The sequence below is a fragment of the Muntiacus reevesi genome, chromosome 3, assembly GCF_963930625.1.
Source record: "Muntiacus reevesi chromosome 3, mMunRee1.1, whole genome shotgun sequence".
Lineage (NCBI taxonomy): Eukaryota > Metazoa > Chordata > Mammalia > Artiodactyla > Cervidae > Muntiacus > Muntiacus reevesi.
This window is the reverse complement of record NC_089251.1, coordinates 8096671-8115570: the sequence shown is the minus strand read 5'-3', so window position 1 is coordinate 8115570 and position 18900 is coordinate 8096671. Positions and strand designations below refer to the sequence as shown.

Genomic DNA, 18900 nt, shown 5'->3' with positions numbered 1-18900 from the left:
CAGTGGAAATTATCGGAAATCATCTGACAGAGCTGTTCTAAGAAAAGAAAGAAGCCAGAGCTGATGGGCGGGCCAAGGCTCATAGATTGTGGTCGGTCAAGAGGATACAGAAAGTGAATTCGGAGATAAAGGGCTCAGTCTGGGAAACCAGGATTACTTGGAACTGGGTAAAGAAAGCTGAGCTCTGAAGAATTGATGCTTTTGAACTGTGGTGTTGGAGAAGACTCTTGAGAGTCCCTTGGACAGCAAGGAGATCCAACCAGTCCATCCTTAAGGACATCAGTCCTGAATTTTCATTGGAAGAACTGATACTGAAGCTGAAACTCCAATACTTTGGCCACCTGATGCGAAGAACTCATTTGAAAAGACCCTGATGCTGGGAAAGATTGAAGGCGACAGAGGATGAGATGGTTGGATGGCATCACCGACTCAATGGGCATGAGTTTGAGTAAACTACGGGAGTTGGTGATGGACAGGGAGGCCTGGCGTGCTGCAGTCCATGGGGTTGCAAAGAGTCGGATACAACTGAGCGACTGAACTGACTGAATGAACTGGATATCAGGAACAATTGGTCAATGGGATAGGGGGCGTGGCTAGGATTTGGAGCCGGGGTGAGAGGCTGTAATTGGCCAACCGGCCACAGTAAAGAGCAGCGAGGTAGTCCATGGGGTTGGTTGCCGGTGAGTTCCCGTGTGCGCGCGCCTTACCTTTCCAGCAGGTCTAGTCGTAGCTGCCGGCCATGGGGGAGAGTGAGCAGCTCCATGCCCCAGCGGACTCCCATTAGGGTCTGCATCTCCTTGGTAACTCCCAGTATCCTAGCAACCTACAAGGACGCCCAGAGGGCTGATTAATTTCCTGTCAGGGCTAGCCCAAGCCATCTGGGAGTCAGAGAGCTTTATCTAGCAGGGCAGCCTGGCTGGGAAGCCGGCTCTGAATTCCAGGTTTATGACTAACCCTCTGACATGGAGCAAATGAGTTTCACTCTCCCCATCTATAAAACTCAGGATAAATGGGAAAATGCCCAATGGGGTCTGACATGTGCCAGAGATGCCTGGGAAACCCTTATTCCAGAAGAAATAAGGTCGAGGGAGGGAAAGGGCTTGTCCTAGGTCACACACTGGACCTAGAACCCAGGGCTTCTTCCTTCATGCCTAGCACACTTCTCAGCGCTGTTTCTTTTCTTTCTTCTTGAGCTCAGAGACAAGTGTGACCAAATAATCAGTGTTCCCCTCCCCAACACACACACACACACACACACACACCAAACTTCAGAGGGAGAAACTGAGGCGTAGGTCAAGTTAGGGTCCTTAGATGGGCAGGATTCATTCAAAGCAAAGGCCCAGGCATTAACAATTTATGGACCTAGACAATGAGTTTTGTCCACTAGGGGGTGTGGGGGTGGGGAGTCCGGCCTTTTACAGTCCCTGGACGGGCCAAACCAACTCTCACCGGGCTCAAAAAGTCTCCCAGGGAGCCAGACACCACTAGTTTTCAGGACTCCTCTTTCCAGTGCCAAACTGACATCTGGAGGAAGCAAGAGTATCTCAGCTTTTGCCTTTTTTTTTTCAAGGAGAAAATGGGAGCCCAGAGAGGTAAAGTGATTAGTCAGTCACACAGCAAGTAAAGGGCAGCCATGAAGTCAGAATCCAGGACCACTGCTCTACTTGGGGATGTGGGGGCCAGTTGCTCACCACCCTGACCCCTGTCCCAAAGCCAGAGGATAGAGGTAAACCCCTGCCCCAGTGTGCACCCAGCACCTACCAGGCAGTCAACCTTGGTGACGTGCCGGGCCAGTGTCCGGGCATCGACCTCTGCCAGCAGCTCCTTGACCTTACGCAGGAGGCCCACCTCCAGTGGCCGGTTATCCTTGGGGATCAGCAGTGACCGGAAAGTAGCCGGGTTGAAGGAAGAGGTGGCTTCCACGACAGGGACTGTGAAGGTCCTGCCCCAGTCCCCTTCAGGGGCCCCGTTTTCTGACAGTTCCTTAAGCTTCTCCCCATAGCTCCTGGCCTGGCGGCTGGAGGCTTCAGCTGCTGCCCACTCTCGGCTGCCACGGGCAGGAGGCTGGAGCTGGCAGTAATGGCCAGAGTCCGGGTCACTGTAGCTGCTGAGCGATGGTGATGGGGAGGCCTTGCAGAGGGTGTGGGAGGGGCTGGAGTAAGGGCCCTTGTCCGACTCCCCATGGGGCTTTGGGGCACTTCCGGGACACAGCTGGGGTTCGCTGGAGCGGCGGGTGACAGGGGAGGCGGGCAGCGCTGTGGCTGAGGGGGCAGCAGGGGCGGCGTGGACACGGGTCACTGCAGGGAAATAAAGAGAGACAACTAGTTACCATGACTCCCTAGCCAGTGAGGTTCCCCCATCGCTTTCCCAGAGGACAGGCTCCACCTACCCCCTACAGGGGTGATATCCCAACTCCCTGTGCCCAGGCCAGGCCCAGCCGACACTGGCACATTGACCAGCCCTCAGCGATACTCTCAAATTCCCTGGACCCCAGGGGTCAGACTTTCTTACCTTAAGGCTGCTGCAGCCTTGGGGAATCACTGAGCTACTTGAAGGAGCTTTCTGTGATTCAGAGAAGCTAGCTAAGCAATTGTTGGAGTTCACTGTGTGGAATCATTTCTCAATGAATTAATAATAAGGATTTATTGAGGACATGTGTTCTGGGAGCTGGTGACATGCTGGAGCTGTACCAGTCAAAACAGTAAAACCATCATCCAAAATTAGAGGTGATGTTTATTGAGTTCTAACTGCCTATGAGATCCTTCTCTGCCCCTTAATCTGTTTAACCCTCTCAACATCCTGTGCGTGAGTACTTTTATGATCCTCATTCTAGAAGATGAGAAAAGTGAGACTCAGAGAAGCCAGCTGACCTGCCTAAGGTCACCCAACCAGCAAAGGGTAGAGCTGGGATTCAAAACTAGGTGTCGAGTCCTCACTCTTGGGTACTTCACTGTGCCACATTGCTTAGAAGTTGTCCAATAAATAATTTGTGGCAAAGCATCTTAACATTTATACTCAGGGGTGTTGTTTGGAAGGCAAGTTGGCAGTTATGACAAGCTGGCAGGCCCATGGTTAGAGAAGAATTTGTAACAACCCATATAGACAGCTACATGGCAACAGGGCATTTCCCAGCAAAGGTTTCCCTGGGCTGTCCCTCTGTCTGCATGCTTTGCCTGCCATGTGGACAATATGTGGTTTGGCCTGTTGAAAACATCATTTTTTTCTTCCAGAAATGAACTAGTGGCATCTTTCTACAGTAGAAATCTTCTTTGTACTTAAAAAAAAAACGCACAGTGCTCTGTGCTTTCTGCTCAATTTTGCTGTGAATGTAGAACTTCTCTGAAAAGATCTATTTAAAAGAAAAAATAAATAAAGCAAGCTTGACCAGTCCAGTTGGATCCCACCATTTGGAATCAGGGATACATTAAATCCCAGCCAATACAGGGCCTGGTCAAGTGGCTCCTCACATATGGAGGCATTTGACCAATGGGGGCTGAGTGTTGCTGACGGCACAAACTTCACAGCATTGGAGCCCAGATTCAGTAACATTCAGGAGAATGCATGGAAACCACATGCACAGTGCCTGGTATCCAATAGGGACTCAATGAACTGTTGCAGAATGAGCAAGCCATGGCTATGTTTTGCATGTCAACATGGATAGTTTTAGTATCCACTGTTGCAGGGCATGGCTCTCAGATAAGAGGAAGAAGCACACATGATCAAACACTATAAGAGAAATCGTCAGACAGTGCACACATGGGCACACGAGGCCACTCCCACCAGACCCCCCATGTCCCGCCTCCACCAGCCATACCTGTACTATAGGCAGGGGAGCTGGGGCTCTCGGAGATAGGGGACATGGGCGAGTGCAGGTCTTGGATCTGGTCCATGCTGAGTGCACAGTTGCGGATGGATTCCCGGGGGTGGGGCAGTGACGTGCTGTGGAGCAGACACTTTCATGAGCAGGGAGCCCAGAGGTCAGGGTCCTCAGCTAGCATTAGGACCCCCACCTCTGCCTCCATCCTAGATCTGCTGAAATTCAGAGGCAGAAAAGGCTTGGAAATGATCACATCCAACCTCCCACCTGGCAGGTACAAAAACTGAAGCCCAGAGGAGGAAGGGCTTATTCAGTCCACAACCTGCACAACTGTTCTCTTCCCTGGGAACCTTGCCCCCAACTTGGAGAACCATCTCAGGAGAGACGCTAGCAAGAAAGATGGCCAGGCTAAGGGAGCCAAACCCACCATCCTGGCCTCTCCTCACTGATCCCATACTATTACTCAGGATGCCTTGGGCACACATGGCCTGTAGATCCTGGCACTGTTTTAATCACTGGTTCCAAACCACAGGCCAAGTGGTTACTCCCCAGAGGGTATCCAACCAGCAGTTCCTTGGCTGACAGCATGAAGTCCAGGCCCAGGGAAATGGGACCTATCGAAGTGCTGAGGCAAGCACATGAGTGCTAAGTCGCTTCATTCGTAACTGACTCTTTGCGACTCTATGGAATGTAGCCCGCCAGGCTCTTCTGTCCATGGGATTCTCCAGGCAAGAATACTGGAGTGGGTTGCCATTTCCTACTCCAGGGGATCTTCCTGACCCAGGGATCAAACCCGCGTCTCTTATGTCTCCTGCATTGGCAGGTGGTTCTTTACCACTAGCACCACCTGGGAAGCCCCACAGGATGGCACGTCTTGCAGCAAACAGCCAGGGAAGCCATAGAAACTAGGGGCACAGACTTTGGAGTTGTGGACCTGGGTCTGAATCTTGGTCCTACCACTCTCTAGCAAGCAGCTACCCCTCTTCAAGCCTTGTTCTCATCTACAAAGTGGCAGCATGGACGGGAGTCACCTCCCAGGGGGACTCGGGAGTCAGTGAGGTTGGGAAAAGAGCATCAGGAGAAGGCCAGGTGCACAGTAGGGCCTCAGGAATGATTTGCAGCTGTGGCTTGTCCTCAGATCAGGGCCTGGTGTCACCTAGCCCGACACCTGGGCATCATCAAAAATGTCACTGAAAACATTCCATTTCCTGTGCAATGGTTTGCAAAGTGTTCTGTTCTGATGCCCACCTGGGCCTAGTTAGGTGGGGTGAGGTGGGGTAGCATTAGCAACAGGGACCAGGCCCCCGCCTGGGATAGGACAGCATCCAGGGCTCCTCCAGGCCAGAGGGAGCTTTCTGAGTGAGGGCCCTTGATAGGTCGGCACGTGGAGGCAAGAGACGAGGAAGGTCAGGGCCAAGGGTGCACAGCAGAGCTGAGACAGCAACTGGGTTCTGTGGGCTCCCGCACCCCACTCAGCATGGCTGGGTTTCCTCCTCTTGTTCCGCACACACTGAGGCTCCAGAGCAGTCATTTTACCCCGGACCAGTATGACTGGGTCTTCCCTTTCCCCACCAGCATTCACATTACTGACACCCCCACTTGACAGATGAGAAGACTGAGGCTGAATGTGGGTTCTCACTCACCTGGTGGGGCAGCCATCGCTGCGGGTGACTTTGTCAGCAGTGAGCCCATCAGTCATGGTGACGCTGCGCCGCTTCATGTGGCTGCCCTTGGGGCCCGAGGGGCTGGCGGGGCTGGCGGCCTTGCCCCCACCCTGGCCCAGGCCGTAGCAGGCCTCCAGGTAGCGCAGCGGGAAGGTGCGGTTGACCGGGCAGTAGATGATGGCGCCGCTCTGCTCCGACACAGCCTTGCGGCTGCCCACGTGATACCGCACCAGGGCGGGCACGTGGTCGAAGCTCTCCTGCTCGAACAGGTACTGGATGTGGGTGTAGCTCTCGCCCGCCTTCACCACCACCTTGTTGATCTTGAAGTGCAAGGCCTGGTTGCGCCAGCGGCACGTGAGTACATAGTCGCCCAGGCTGGTGAGCGAGTCCCGGATGAGGAAGTCGCCATTGCGCTGCACCAGGGTCTCCGAAACCTGAAAGAGGCAGGGTCAGGCTGGAGCGAGGCAGGAGAGGGCCAGAGCCAGCGTCTGGGGCACACAGTCAACAGAGATAGCTGCAGCTTGGGAGGGGGACCCAACGACCCACATTCAGAGGGCGCATCTCAACCAGAAGCCACGGACCTGGGCACAGAGGCTCGGACATGGAGGGACATGGCACCCTCGAAAGGGAGCCCCCAAGATCTGAAACTCAGCTCTCAGACCTACTCCTTCTTAGGGATCTCGTTGGGCACAGTGAATTCCCCATCCTTCTTCCTCCAGTCAGGGCTCTGACACATCTCTGGGCTGAATATCCTCCCATTCCTGCTCACCTAGTGAACCCCTATCCATTCCACTATGGCCTCTCTCCTCTCTACCCCTTCCTTGGGGCAGCACACACCCCCTCCCAGGCAACCCATTATTGAGCTTCTCCCACTGGGTTCTGACTGCCTGCCTGTCGACCCCCACCCTGGACTACCAGCCATCGAGAGAAGCCATCACCTATTTTATCTCTGTATCCTTGGTGCCCAGCACAGGAGCTGGCAGAGTTGATAAAGTTGACAAAGATTTATAGCAAGCATGAAAAATGGAAGAACAGGTGACTGTTAGCCCAAGCCTCTGCCTCAGCCCAGAAAGTCAACCTTATCAAAACTGAATCATTGAAGTGCTGATATTCACTAACCAAACACATAAGAGGCTGATGTATAGACCTATAACAGTAACTAAAAATAGTGGTAATAATAATAACAACCACCACCACCATAAATAAAGGACAATGTTCATTGGGCTTACTGCATATCAGACATTGTGTTAAGCACCTCACATGAATTAACTCATTTAATCCTCACGTGCTAAGTTACTTTAGTTGTGTCTGATTCTTTGTGACCCTATGGACCATAGCCCACTAGGCTCCTCTGTCCCTGGGACTCTCCAGGCAAAAAAACTAGAGTGGGTTACCATGCCCTCCTCCAGGGGATCTTCCCGACTCAGGGATCAAACCTGCATCTCTTATGCCTCCTGCATTGGCAGGCAAGTTCTTTACCACTAGTGCCACCGGGAATTCTCACAACCAACCTTTACAGTAGGTACTATTATTAGCCTCCATTTAATTTAGTCCACACCTTTCAGCATGTGGGATCTTAGTTCCCCGACCAGGGATCAAAGCTGTGGCCCCTGAAGTGAGAGCACAGAGACTAAACCATTGAACCACTAGGGAAGCCCCATATCCTCCATGTTATAGGTGAGGAAACTGAGGCTCAGAGAGGTGAAGTGACTTGTTCAAGGTCACGCAGTCAGTTAAATGGCAGAGCTAGACCTCATCCCAGTCTACTCTGATTGAACCCACTGAACGATAGTCAGAGCTTTTCTGGTCTGGGACTGGCCAAGGTGGTGGGGGTAAGGGTCTAGGGCCAGGGTCCCAGCTCAGGGCCCACTCACCTCACGTGGGATGCGGCCATGGTACCAGGCGTGGCTGCGGAGATCTGTGCTGCTGAGTTTGAGCTCTTCCTCCAACTCCTTGTGCAGTTTCTCAGGCGATGAGTCCAAGATGTACTTCTCCTTGGAGAACTAGGCGGGAGACAGAAAAAGTTGGCATCCAATCTGAAGCCCCTTCCTCCTTCCCTCCCAACGTCCCCCACCCCAGGTGAACTCATTCCGTCCCGGGACCCTGGGAACACTTAGGCACAGATGCCAGAAAGGTTCTCACCCATGAGTCCCTATCCCAGTAGGTGTAGAAGAATCTCAATTAAATCCACCAAAAAGTGCCTACTGTGTGCTAGGCACTGCATTACTGCCAGGGTAGACAGGGAAATAAACAAGCCTGTCCTCAAAGAAGTTCCTTGTCTAAGACAGGAGGCAAAAACAACACAAGTATTTCAGCAGACTGCAGTCAGCACCACAGTACTGGACAGCGGCAAAGAGCCAGGTAGCTTTCGAAAGGGAGATGCAGTATGGGCCAGGTAGAGTGGTCTAGGAAGGCTTCCTGGAGAAGATGGCACTCATGAAATTCATTTTGTACCAAGGACACCAAACTGATCTGGAAGTAGGGGGAGGGAGGATTTCTACAAGTGGATAAGACAACAAGTACTCAGGTAAAATTGTGGACAAAAACAGGGTTGTGTGGATGAGGATACATTCTGGGACAGTGAATTATACAGGGGTGGAGGCGGCAGCTACAAAGAAAGAAGCAGAGGCCCCCGCCAAAGGCATCTGTGATGTCCTTTATTGTTCACAAAGCCCTTTCTTCCTTGCTATCCCAAGCAATCCCTGCTAGATGGGGTGGCCAGCCCAGCAGGGAAGCCCGAGGTCACTCAATGGGGATAATGTCCAGGATCCCCCTTTCCACCTGCCCAAGGGGGAGATTCCTGGTTTCCTGGTTGCTGTGGCCTGGGGTTGGAGGCCTAAGAACAGGGAGATGGGAGTCCGTGCTGCCAGGTACATTCCCATCACAGAGCCCAGCCCAATTCTGGCTATGTTGTGTGAGTTCCCTGGGCCTCAGTTTCTTCCTCTATAAAATGGGCACAATTGCAGAACCTGCCTCACCAGGTTACAAGGATAAAAGGAGACAATACTCCAAAGCACTGCAACCAGCCCATAGATGTGCTTGTCACTGTGAGAAAATGTAATATTGCTCCCTTTCCCCAACTTCAGGCCCCAAAGATGCCTAGTCCAGGACAGACAGATCCAGCCCAGAACTGACCAGGCAGCAAGACAGATGAAAGGGGTCACTAAAGGGAAATCTCTCCGCCGGAGCTGCTCCTCACCAGGGTCCAGTGGCCTCCAGTCCACTCCCTGCCTCCTCTGACCTTTCACAGTTCTCAGAGCCTAACCCTGACACTCCATTTGCTAGCCTTCTGCTTCTACTGCCTCAGTTTACCTCAATCTACACTGCTCCCAAGACACGGCATTTCCCAGCTTCAGAGATATCTAGAATTTCTGACTCCGTTATTTCCACATTGATGGAACCCCCACCCTAGGACAGGTCTTATGCCAGGGGCTGAATCCAAGGTCATCAGCACAGGCAGCCTCAGCCCTGGGGGAGCTACGCAGATACTGACAAGCAATCCCAGGGTTTCTGGATGCTCAGAGACACAGAGGGAGCTCCGGGAGGAAGTGAGCGTGTCCCCCCTCATCTGGTCAGGGAGCCCCTGAAGAGGTGATGTCCCCCACCGAGGCCTGAGTGAACCAAGCAAAAGGACCACAGTGGGGACAGACAGGCAACCAGGTGGGCAAGAAAGAGCTCTGGGAAGACAGTGGCGAAGTCAGGGCCCTGGAGACAGAGCTAAGGCCCTGGGGGTGGAGGAAGAAGCTTCAAAAGGACTGGAGGGTGGCAGGGGCAGGCGTGGCAGGGCTGTGAATCTGCCTTGGGAAACTGAGATTAACCCAGAGGCCACAGCAGAGCTGCAGAGGGTTTTTAAAGCATTGGGGCCGGTTCTATCAGCTGTGTGGAGAGGGCCTGGAGTATGTTCCAGGCAATGGCAGGGCAGGGTGGGGTGTGGGGGTGGGGACTGGGGGAAGGGCGTTTAGACAACCATTGATGGGGTGCAGGGAAGAGAGTGGAGGGGTCAGAGAGGATTCCAGGCAGAGAGCTTGGGAGGACAGAGCTTGGAGACACTCTCCAAGGTGGGCAAGACTAGGGGCAGGAGCAGCTTGGTGATGGGCTCATAAAATTCTGAGCTTTGAGGAGCCTGTAGGGCTCTGGGGCAGATGGCTGGAGTGGGTGACATACATGAGTGCCCAGGGAAAAGCAGGGCCTGGAGATGGGGGTTCTGAACATCCCCTGCCCAGGGTAGAACCTGATCCCCCAGAAAGGCAGGGAGTTCCAGGGTGAGCTGACATTTGGGCCTTCTCAGGTTCCTACACTTCTCCATGGCATCCCCTAGTCTTCAGGGCCCTGGCCCCTCTCCTAAACCACACCACACCTGGGGAGGGAAGAGTGCAAGTCATGGGGCAGATTCCTCTTTGACAAAGAGCATGCAGCTGAGAAGTTGCCCCGGTACCACAGCTGCAGCAAGAGGGACGGGGGGGCAAAGAAGGGGAGGGGGCTTCGTGGGAAAGAACCCGGTGCCAAGACTCTGCCTGCCACTGTGTGACCTTGAGCCAGTCGGTTTCCCTCTCTGGGCCATAAATAGGGGCTGGGAGCCTGGACTCTGCTTTGCCAAACATAATCAATCGTTAAGGAGAACCTGGCCGATGAACTGGGTCGTCCCACACACCTGAAGTTAGGGAACCCTAGGGTCCCTGTGCCCTCTTCCTCACCTTCGACCCAGGGGTCCCTAGCTCCCAAGGGGAGTGGGTGCTGGGGTGCGAATGCAGCATCCCTGCACCCGGGAGCACTGCTATTGGCCAGAGATGATCTCACCGCCTCCCGGCCTGCGAGCGCCTGATTGGCGGATGCAGGGATGCTGCGCTCAGCCGCCGGCGGGGCAGTCATTCAGGCGGGCTCGGAGTGTGTGTGTGTGTGTGTGTGTGTGTGTGTGTGTGTGTCTGTGTGTGTGTCTGTGTGTGTGTGTGAGTCTGGGGGAGCGCAGAAGTGATGCGCCCAGCGTCCCCCAGGGGGCTCGGGAGGTGAAAGCGCGGAGACCCCGGGTCAAGGTCTTAACCCCTTCCCACCAGCCAGTGCCCAGCCAAACCCCTCTAGCTCCCTTCAGTCTGGCAACCCTAAGCAAAGCCATCCCCAGATGATGCTCCGCAGAGAGGCGGGGTCCGGGTCCTCCCCTCCACCCCCTTCCGTTTAACCCTTTCACCGCCACGGCGCCTTCCCGCACTGCCCGGACAGCTGGGTTAGGAGCCCCGCGCCCCAAGCATGCCCGAGCCCACCTAGAGGGCAGGAGAGTCACGGGCGCTTCGGCCGCAGCCCCGGCAGCATCCCCTCAGCTTCCCACACCTCTCTCAGCCTCTGGACCCCGGCCCAGCGCCGCCGGGTACAATGGGGGAGTCAGTCTGCCCGGGTCAGATGCAGGGGCCGGAGCGTTCGCAGGAGAACCGGCAGGACGCCGGAGACCCCGTCTTCTGGTACCCATTGCCCCAGCTCAGCTCCTCCCTGCGGAGGAGGCAGGAAGGACCGGAACGGCAGCCTCCGCAGCCCCGAGTCTCCGGAGGGGCGGCTGGACCTTCACCCTGCGGAGCGTCTGGGCGCCCAGAGGTGAGGCTGGGGCGACCCCGCCCCCTCCCGCAGCCCGCAGCCCGCAGCCCGCAGCCCCTGCCCCGCCGGACCCTGCGCGGCGCCGCAGGCTGAGGTTCCCCCGGCTGCCCCGGCGAGCGCCCGGGGTCCCAGCTTGGAGCGCCTGGCGGGGGCCAAGCCGCCCCCTCACCTGCACCTGCACGAAGGAGCCGCGGTAGAAGCAGCAGGCGGCGGCCGATAGGGCGCTCCACAGGCTGCAGCGCTCGGTCATGGTGGGGCCGGGCGACCGGGGCCAGGACGGTGCAGGGGGCGGCGGCCGGTGGGGCAGGGGCGCGGGACCGACCGGGCTGGGCACCGGCTGCGCGTGCCTCTCGGCGGCGCGATTACCTCATCGCCTTGTCGGGGGAGGAGCGGGGAGGCGGGGCGGGGAGACCCCACCCTCCAGCCAGCCCCGGGAGGGGAGGGGGCCATTGTTCCTCCCTCCTCCCGCCCCCGACTCCCCGCCCCCTCGCCCCCCAGTCCCCCGCCCTCCAGCCCAGCTCGCCCCGGCAGCCCGGAGCCCGGGGATGCGGAGCTGAGGACCTACCAAGGGGGGGTCAAGAAGGCAGAAGGATGGGGTGGGCCGGCAAAAGGCGGGGGGGGGGGGTTCCTGCCTCCCCCACTCACCTCTCCCCTTACTGACCCGGAGAGGGCAGAGATTTAAAATTAAACCATGTCTAAAGCTGGAAAAATCCCTGTAGACATTTGACCAAATCCTTTGTGGCCTAAGGAAATCTCCCAGAGTCCAGGATTTCTCATCTCTGACTTGGAATCAGACACTCTTCTGGGAAATGCGGGATGTCATTGACAGACTGGGGGTGGGGAAGAAAACTCAGTAAGGCTCTGGGGTTTGGGAATCAACTAGCGATGCCCCACCTCCACCCAACCAGTCCCTTCTCTTGCAGCCCAGACTTACTCATCTGGAAAACATACCTGTGCCGATCTCACAGAACTCTGGTAAGTATTGGCTGAGCTGATGCATATAAACTACCAGACATTAAGCAAGTGCTCAAGAAATGCCTGCTATTATTTTCAAGCTTAGTGTTTTAGAATCCGGACCTTTGGCCGTAGGCTCTTCAGTGCAAAGGGAGTCATCGCTGACTCTGCATCAGTCAGGCCTGGAGTTCAAATCTTGTGGCAGGCTGTGTGACCTTAGGTAGATGAGTTCACCTCTCTGTTCACCTCTCAAATGTTTGATTATTTTCTGTAAATACATCTGAAGCTCTGAACATGGAACTTGGAATTTCATGGTCTTGGAACTTCAGAATCCTTGCCTTAGAATCCAAGTACTTGCATCATGGTCTGAGAACCCTAGAGTTCTGGCAGCTGAGCATGTAAGGTGAGGAATGGACTTTGGGTAACTGACTATTGATTCCATTTTCTTCTGAGGCTTAAAGCTAAAACTAATATTCCTTTGAGTTCATTCTTTAGGGAACTGTTTAATCAGTTCTGGTGTGTGGGTATTCTCTCTTTTATAGCATTTTTAATTACATTTTTTCAGCTCCATAAACTAAAGGAAAAATACAAAGCTAATAATCCTCTCAGGGATCTCACTACCATCAGTGATGGGGATCTCATTACCTTGCAGCTGGGATTTGTGAGATGCTGAAATATATGCCTCTGTGGTCTACCACTTGCTTTGGGGCTGGTTCTCCCTGAGGCCTCTGTCCCACTGTGATGCCAGGGCTCTGGATGAGAAGTCAGGGCCCAAATCCTGGCAGTAGCTCCAGCTCAACTTGCTGCAGCCCTGGGCTGCATTTCCTGGGCTCACTGAGCTCGCTTTCTGACCTCGCCCATACTCTTACCTCTGCCTGGATCATTCTACCACTCATCTCTGCTTAACTTTATCTCCTTTCCAGCTTTCTGTTTGGAGAGAGGGTGTTGGTGCATATTCCTGGCCAATTGCAATGGCTTGGCTTCAATGCCTCCTCCTCCAGAAAGCCTTCCTTGATCTCCTCATTCCCAGCTCCTGAGCTGAAAGTCATCTCCTACCTCCAGAGCCCTAGTGGTTTCTTATCGAACCTTCTGCTGATGGTAAGGGACAGCAATATGAGTACTTCCCACAGTGCTCATTACTGATCACTTACACAGGGCTTTCCAGGCAGTATTGTGGGTGATGGAAAGTCCCTGGGGTCAGGAACCAGCCCAGATTCCACCCCCCCCCCAAATGGGCATGGATTCATTGAGCCCATAGCAACCCTGGGTCGGAGATACCACTGTTACCCCATTTCACATAGGTGAACACTGAGGCTCAGAAAGGTGAGACACACACCCAAAGTCATGTAGCAAATAAGCAGCAGACCTGAGACTAAAATTTGGGCCTGCTGGATGACAAAACACAAGTCCAAACCATTGAGTGGTTCTCCTTTGATTCCCACATGGGCCAGGAGCCCTTGAAACACAGGGCCTGGTGCTCCTTGCCCCTTGCTCCATACTCAGAGAGGACCTGACTCAGGGTGGTGTTCCTGGATGGGGAAGGCCAAGAGCTCTGTCCATGGTCTTGGCAGCAAATAAATTTCGACTGCAATCCCAGTTCTGCCCTGCAGTAGCTGTGCGGCTGTGGGCAAGTTACTGCATTTCTCTGGCCTCAAGTTTCCCATCCATAAATGCGCACAAGAAGGCCCAATGATGAGGGGAGAAGTCAAAGACCTCATTCATACAAATAGCTCAGAACTGATTCCCTTCCAGTGCCAGCAGCCAGCACAGGACTCTGCACACAGTAGTCACTCAAAATGTTCCGTCGTATTATGGTGGTTATCATTATTATTTCAAAACTGCATTTTCGAATAAAAATAAATGGAAAAAAACCCCTGCATTTTCAACATTCCCAGTGCTCAGGACAAGTTAAGTTTATGATCAATGCGACTGTGTTATCTGTGATGAAGAACTGAGTCATCCTTTCCTGCTCCTACTTCCCAGTTCCAGCTCAGAGACCAAGCAGTATTAGAGCCCGTCTTCCCATGGAGGCACCCCTGGGGCCCTGTCCAGCTGGCAGCTGGATGGGGTCTGGTGGGAACAAACATTGGGAAGTCCTGAGACTGGGGCCAGGAAAGAATGATGGCAGGCCTGGGAAGAAGATGCTGGGAGTGAAAGCAGACCCCTTAGGCTGCCCTGACCCCTAGACCTTCTCCTTCTGAGAATAGTGAGTGAGGTCTGACTTCTAATGGGGCCAGAAAAGGACTCTGCCCTTCCTGGAACTGGCTCTGGGTGCCCCCCACCCAGTGTCCCCTGCCCAGCCCCTCTTACCTTCACATAGTCCCCGCCAGCCTCCGGCTCTGCAGTGGCCCTGGAAGGAGAGAAGAGAGGTGAGTGGTCCCCATCCCTGCCTGGCTCCCCAGCTGCCAGCCTCTGCCCACCTGCCTGGTGCCAGCACTGAGCACCTGCAGGACTGAGCACTTGCTGGAATCGGCAGGCTGGGCTACTCCTCCGGTCTCCAGCTGTGTGACCCTGGACAGGTCCCTTCGCCTTTCTGAGCCTGTGTTTCATCGGGTTGTCTCAGGGCCTCTGGGAGCTGATGAATGTCACACGCTTAACATAGCGCCTGCTTCCTGTCTTGACTCACCTTTAGGACACTGTGGTCTCCCGGTGTTCACTCCCCACCTCCTCCCTGACTCTGCGCGTCGGTGACCGCAGACTGGACCTCAACCTCCTCCACTCCAGCCCCACCCTCACCCTCATCCCCCATCAGAGGGACCCACCCAGCGGCACATCGCCGTGACATTGCTGGTGACAGCTGGCTGCAAAAGTGATTCCCCTCCCCTCAAGGGTGGCCTGGGTGGAGCCTGGAGTGCTCAGAGGCCAGGGGTGGCTGTTGTTCCCAAATAAATACATATTTATTTGTTCCTCCCAAATAAATATCACCCTTCCTGATGAGGACCTCCATGAGCCACGTCCCCAATCCTCGGCCTTAAGTGCCCTCCCTTCTCTGATGCAGCCTGGACTTCCCCTTCAAAACAAGACTCAGAAACCCAACTGCCTCCTTAGCATCTCTTCCAAGATGTCTGAACTTGACTTTTGTATCCAAAGCAGGACTCCAGATCCCCCACCCCACCCGATCCCCCACACCCTAGCTCTCCACATCCGCTTCCCATCTCAGGAGATGTCAGCTTCATCCTTTGTGTTGCTTTGTTTGGCCAAAAACCCTGCGGTCCTCTGTGCTTCCTCTCTCACTCACAGTCCACGCCCAATCCATCAGGAAATCCTGTGGGTCTCTTTCCAAAATAGATCCTGACCACTTCTCTCTGGGTGTCAACTCTGCCCCATCTGGGGCGCCTTCCCTGTCCTCCGGGGAGCACACAGCAGACTTCTTGCCACGCGCCGTGTCTGCGCTCACACCCCTCGGGCAGCTTCCCCTCCGCTGCTATGGCGGTGCTCAGGTAAAAAGCTAAGCAGGTCACTGCACAAACACCTCCCATCCCGGGATCTCCCTGATGTGGGTAAGACTCCGGACTCCCAAGGCAGGATTCCTAGATTCGATTCCTGGGCAGGGAACTAGATCCCACATGCCATAACTAAAGATCCCATGTGATTCTGCATGCTGCAGTGAAAAAAGATCTACCAAGATGGTGCTGCAACTAGCAACTAAGACCTGGTGCAGCCAATTAAATAAGCATAAATTTACTTTTTAAAAATGCAGTCTCATCTAATTTAAAATGAAGCAAAACAAAAACAACCCCCCAACGCTTCCATCCCTCACAGAACAAAATCTAGACGCTATTCCATGGCCTGCAAACAGCCAGCCACGTAATTTATCATCTAAACCAAGACTTCTCTTGTGAGAATAAAGAGGAACCATTTTTATGCCAGAAAAACAAGCGTAAACAAGCTTATATTTGCCCCAGTCTACAAGGCCCTGTGGTGACCCAACTGCCCACCTCATGAATTCCCACCCCCAAAATAGGCCTGCTTCCCTCATTCTGCTCTAAGCCACTGGGCCTTTGCACTTGCTGTTTTTTTGCCTGGAAAGCTCTTCCTCCAGATTATCACATAGCTTGCTCCTCCCCCGACTTTATTTAGGGCTTTGTTTAATGTCCCCAAGCCTTCCCTGACCACTGTGCCTAGAACTGTCCCTTGTCCTTCACTCTCTGTCCTCAACCCTGTTTTATTTTCCTCAGTCTGCCTGAAACAATCACTTTCCATTGACTTGTTGACTCAGGTACCTGCCATCTCCACCAGGGCACTGGTGAGATTGGTCTCATTCACTGCGGAGCCGCCAGCACACAGCAGGAGCTTGAGAACTGTGTACTGCTGCTAGTGAGGACCCACAGCGGCTCAGTGGGTAAAAATATCTGCCTACAATGCGGGAGACCTGGGTTCGATTCCTGGGTCGGAAAGGTCCCCTGAAGGAGGGTGCAGCAACCCACTCCAATATTATTGCTTGGAGAATCCCAAGGACAGAAGAGCCTGGTGGGTTACAGTCCATATGGTGCAGAGTCGCAGACAGCTGAGCGCACACGCACTAGTGAGGACCTGCTCTCTAGCACAGGGAGCTCAGCCCGGTGCTCTGTGATGACCTAGACAGGATGCGGGGGCGGGGGGGGGGGGGGGGGGATGAGGGTGAGTGTGGGGGTGGGAGGGCGGTCCGAGAGGGAGGGGATGTACCTATACGCATAGCTGATTGACTTCATTGTACGGCAGAAACTAACACAAAAACACTGTAAAGCAACTACCCACGCACGTGCACTCAGTCGCTTCAGTCGTGTCCGACGCTTTGCGACCCCACGAGCCACAGCCCACCAGGCTCCTTCTGCCCATGGGATTTTCCAGACAAGAATCCTGCAGTGTGTTGCCATGCCCTCCTCCAGAGGATCTTCCCAGCCCTGGAACTGAAATGAACCTTTATCTCCTGTGTCTCTTGCATTGCAGGCAGATTCTTTACTGCTGAGCCACCGGAGAAGCCCACATTTATTGCCTAAGAAATGTATGGAGAGTGTACCCTCAACCAGTATTCATCACTCTCGTTATTATTAATTCTGTCAGGCTGGACCCTGGTTTTCTGGCTGACACAAGCCTCAGTATTCCCATCTGCAAACTAGGGAGGGAGGTCAAACTTCCCCAAATAGAGAAGCCCCAAATTTAAACTGAAATGTGATAAATCTAACAAAATAAGTTGCAAACCGAAAAAGCTGAGCTACAAATGAGACAAAAATAAAAACTGTGGGTGAGGTGTGTATTTCCAGGGTGGGATTTCACATAGGGTTCCCCCTAGCTCCTGAGGCCAGGGGCTCCTCTTTGGGATGCTGGCTGACAGTCCTCCCTATTTTGACATTCTAGAGTCCCTGGGGCTGTCCCTCCTCCCTGAAAAGTCCTTTCTGATCTCTAACCATTGTCCCTCAAGCTGCAAGCTGGCCCCTGCAGGCTCCGAAAGCCATGTGAGTTCTCTCTCTCCAGCCAAGATGGGGTGAGGGTAAAGTAGGGACCCCTCCCCTTGCTCACCTCCCTACTCTTCCTGGGTGAGGTGTCCTGTCCCAGCATTTCCGGCCATTCAGGCCCGGAAATCCTCCCACTGTTGGGAACAGACTGGCCAGGACACTGGGATTGCCCCAGCATTTCTTCCTGCTTCCTGTCCACTTCCCCTCAGGCGCTGGGCAGGAGCAGAGTCTTGGGGAGGGGGTACCCGCCCCAGGGATATGTGGTAGCCAGAGCCAGTGGGGTGCTTGGGTCGAGGCCCAGGCCCGGGAACTCCCCATGGCCCCTCCCTGCCCCTCTGCAACACTCCAGGATTTCTAAGACCTAAGGTGACCATGTCTGCTTACCACCCGTGACCATCACCTGCCCAGAGTATGGCCACCACTTCGCCATGCCTCCCCGCCTGTGTCTGTGCCCCTGTGACTTGTTCTCACCCCAGCAGCCAGAGTGGTCCTGTTAAAATGAGTCAGATCACACCTTTCCTCCGCTCCAACCCACTGGAGTGGCCCCTAGTTTCACTCAGAGTAAGAGCTGAAGTCCTCATAATAGCCTCCTCACACTGGCTCCTCACCACCTCTCCTGCCAATCTCCAACAACACTCCCCTCATTCATGCTACCCCAACCAAGCTGGGCTTCTCGCTGCCTTTTGTCCCGACCTCAGGGCCTTTGCACTTCCTGTTCCCTCTGCTAGAATACTTTCCCTCCAGATATCCGCTGAGCTCCTGCCCTTCCCTCCTTCAGGTCTTTCTTTACTAAAGCGTCCCCTTCTCAGTGAGGACTTCCCTGGCTGCCCACCTGGAAGTGAAGGGAGCCCCCTCAAGGCTCCCCACCTCCCCGCCTGCTTCATTGTTCTCTGTAGCGCTTCATCTGACTTGCCCTGTGCCATCTCCTCTCATCAGAACATCAGCTCCACAGGGTAGGGGTTGGGCTCTGCCTGGAATGGTGCCAGGTACCCCATGAAGATGTTTTTGAATGAAAGAATGTCACAGCAGTCCCTGCAATCCTGAGGACAAGCTCTAGTTCTGGTTGGTGGGCCCTCTGTGACTAGGTCCCTGCCAGCCACCCCTCCACTCTTCCTCAGGGTCCTCTGTGCACTCTGGCCTCAGCCTTCCTCCAAAGAGCACTACTGCCTCCAGCCTCAGGACCTTTGCACATGATATTCCTTCTACCCAGAGGAATTCTCTCCCTTAGAGTCAGAGGAATTTCTACTCAGCCTGCAGATCTCGGTTTGCTTGGAAATTTCTAGAATGTTCTCCCTCCTTTTGTAATGACTAAATCCAGGAATCGAATCTTCCATGTTTAAAAACTCAGCTCCATTAATTAATTCATTAATTAATTTCTTATTTTATGGATTTCAAAGGCATTTCCCCTCTAATATTAGTGGTGAAATCAATTAATAAATAATAGTGACAA

General features: G+C 54.1%; 1 protein-coding gene across 3 annotated transcripts in view; it reads right to left on the bottom strand.

The window, feature by feature from the left end:
- Positions 1 to 18900, bottom strand: part of SH2D3C (SH2 domain containing 3C) — a 32853-nt gene that overhangs the window by 4248 nt on the left and 9705 nt on the right. For 2 of the 3 annotated variants that reach the window (XM_065928401.1, XM_065928402.1), the window contains 6 exons: positions 14326 to 14365; positions 7356 to 7484; positions 5461 to 5915; positions 3815 to 3939; positions 1762 to 2297; positions 708 to 823 (listed from right to left, as the gene is read on the bottom strand). In XM_065928401.1, the coding sequence (XP_065784473.1) occupies positions 708 to 823; positions 1762 to 2297; positions 3815 to 3939; positions 5461 to 5915; positions 7356 to 7484; positions 14326 to 14365 (1401 nt within the window). Of the gene's footprint in view, positions 1 to 707; positions 824 to 1761; positions 2298 to 3814; positions 3940 to 5460; positions 5916 to 7355; positions 7485 to 11230; positions 11701 to 14325; positions 14366 to 18900 lie in introns of those variants that run through there. The other variant, XM_065928403.1, reaches the window with a different exon arrangement.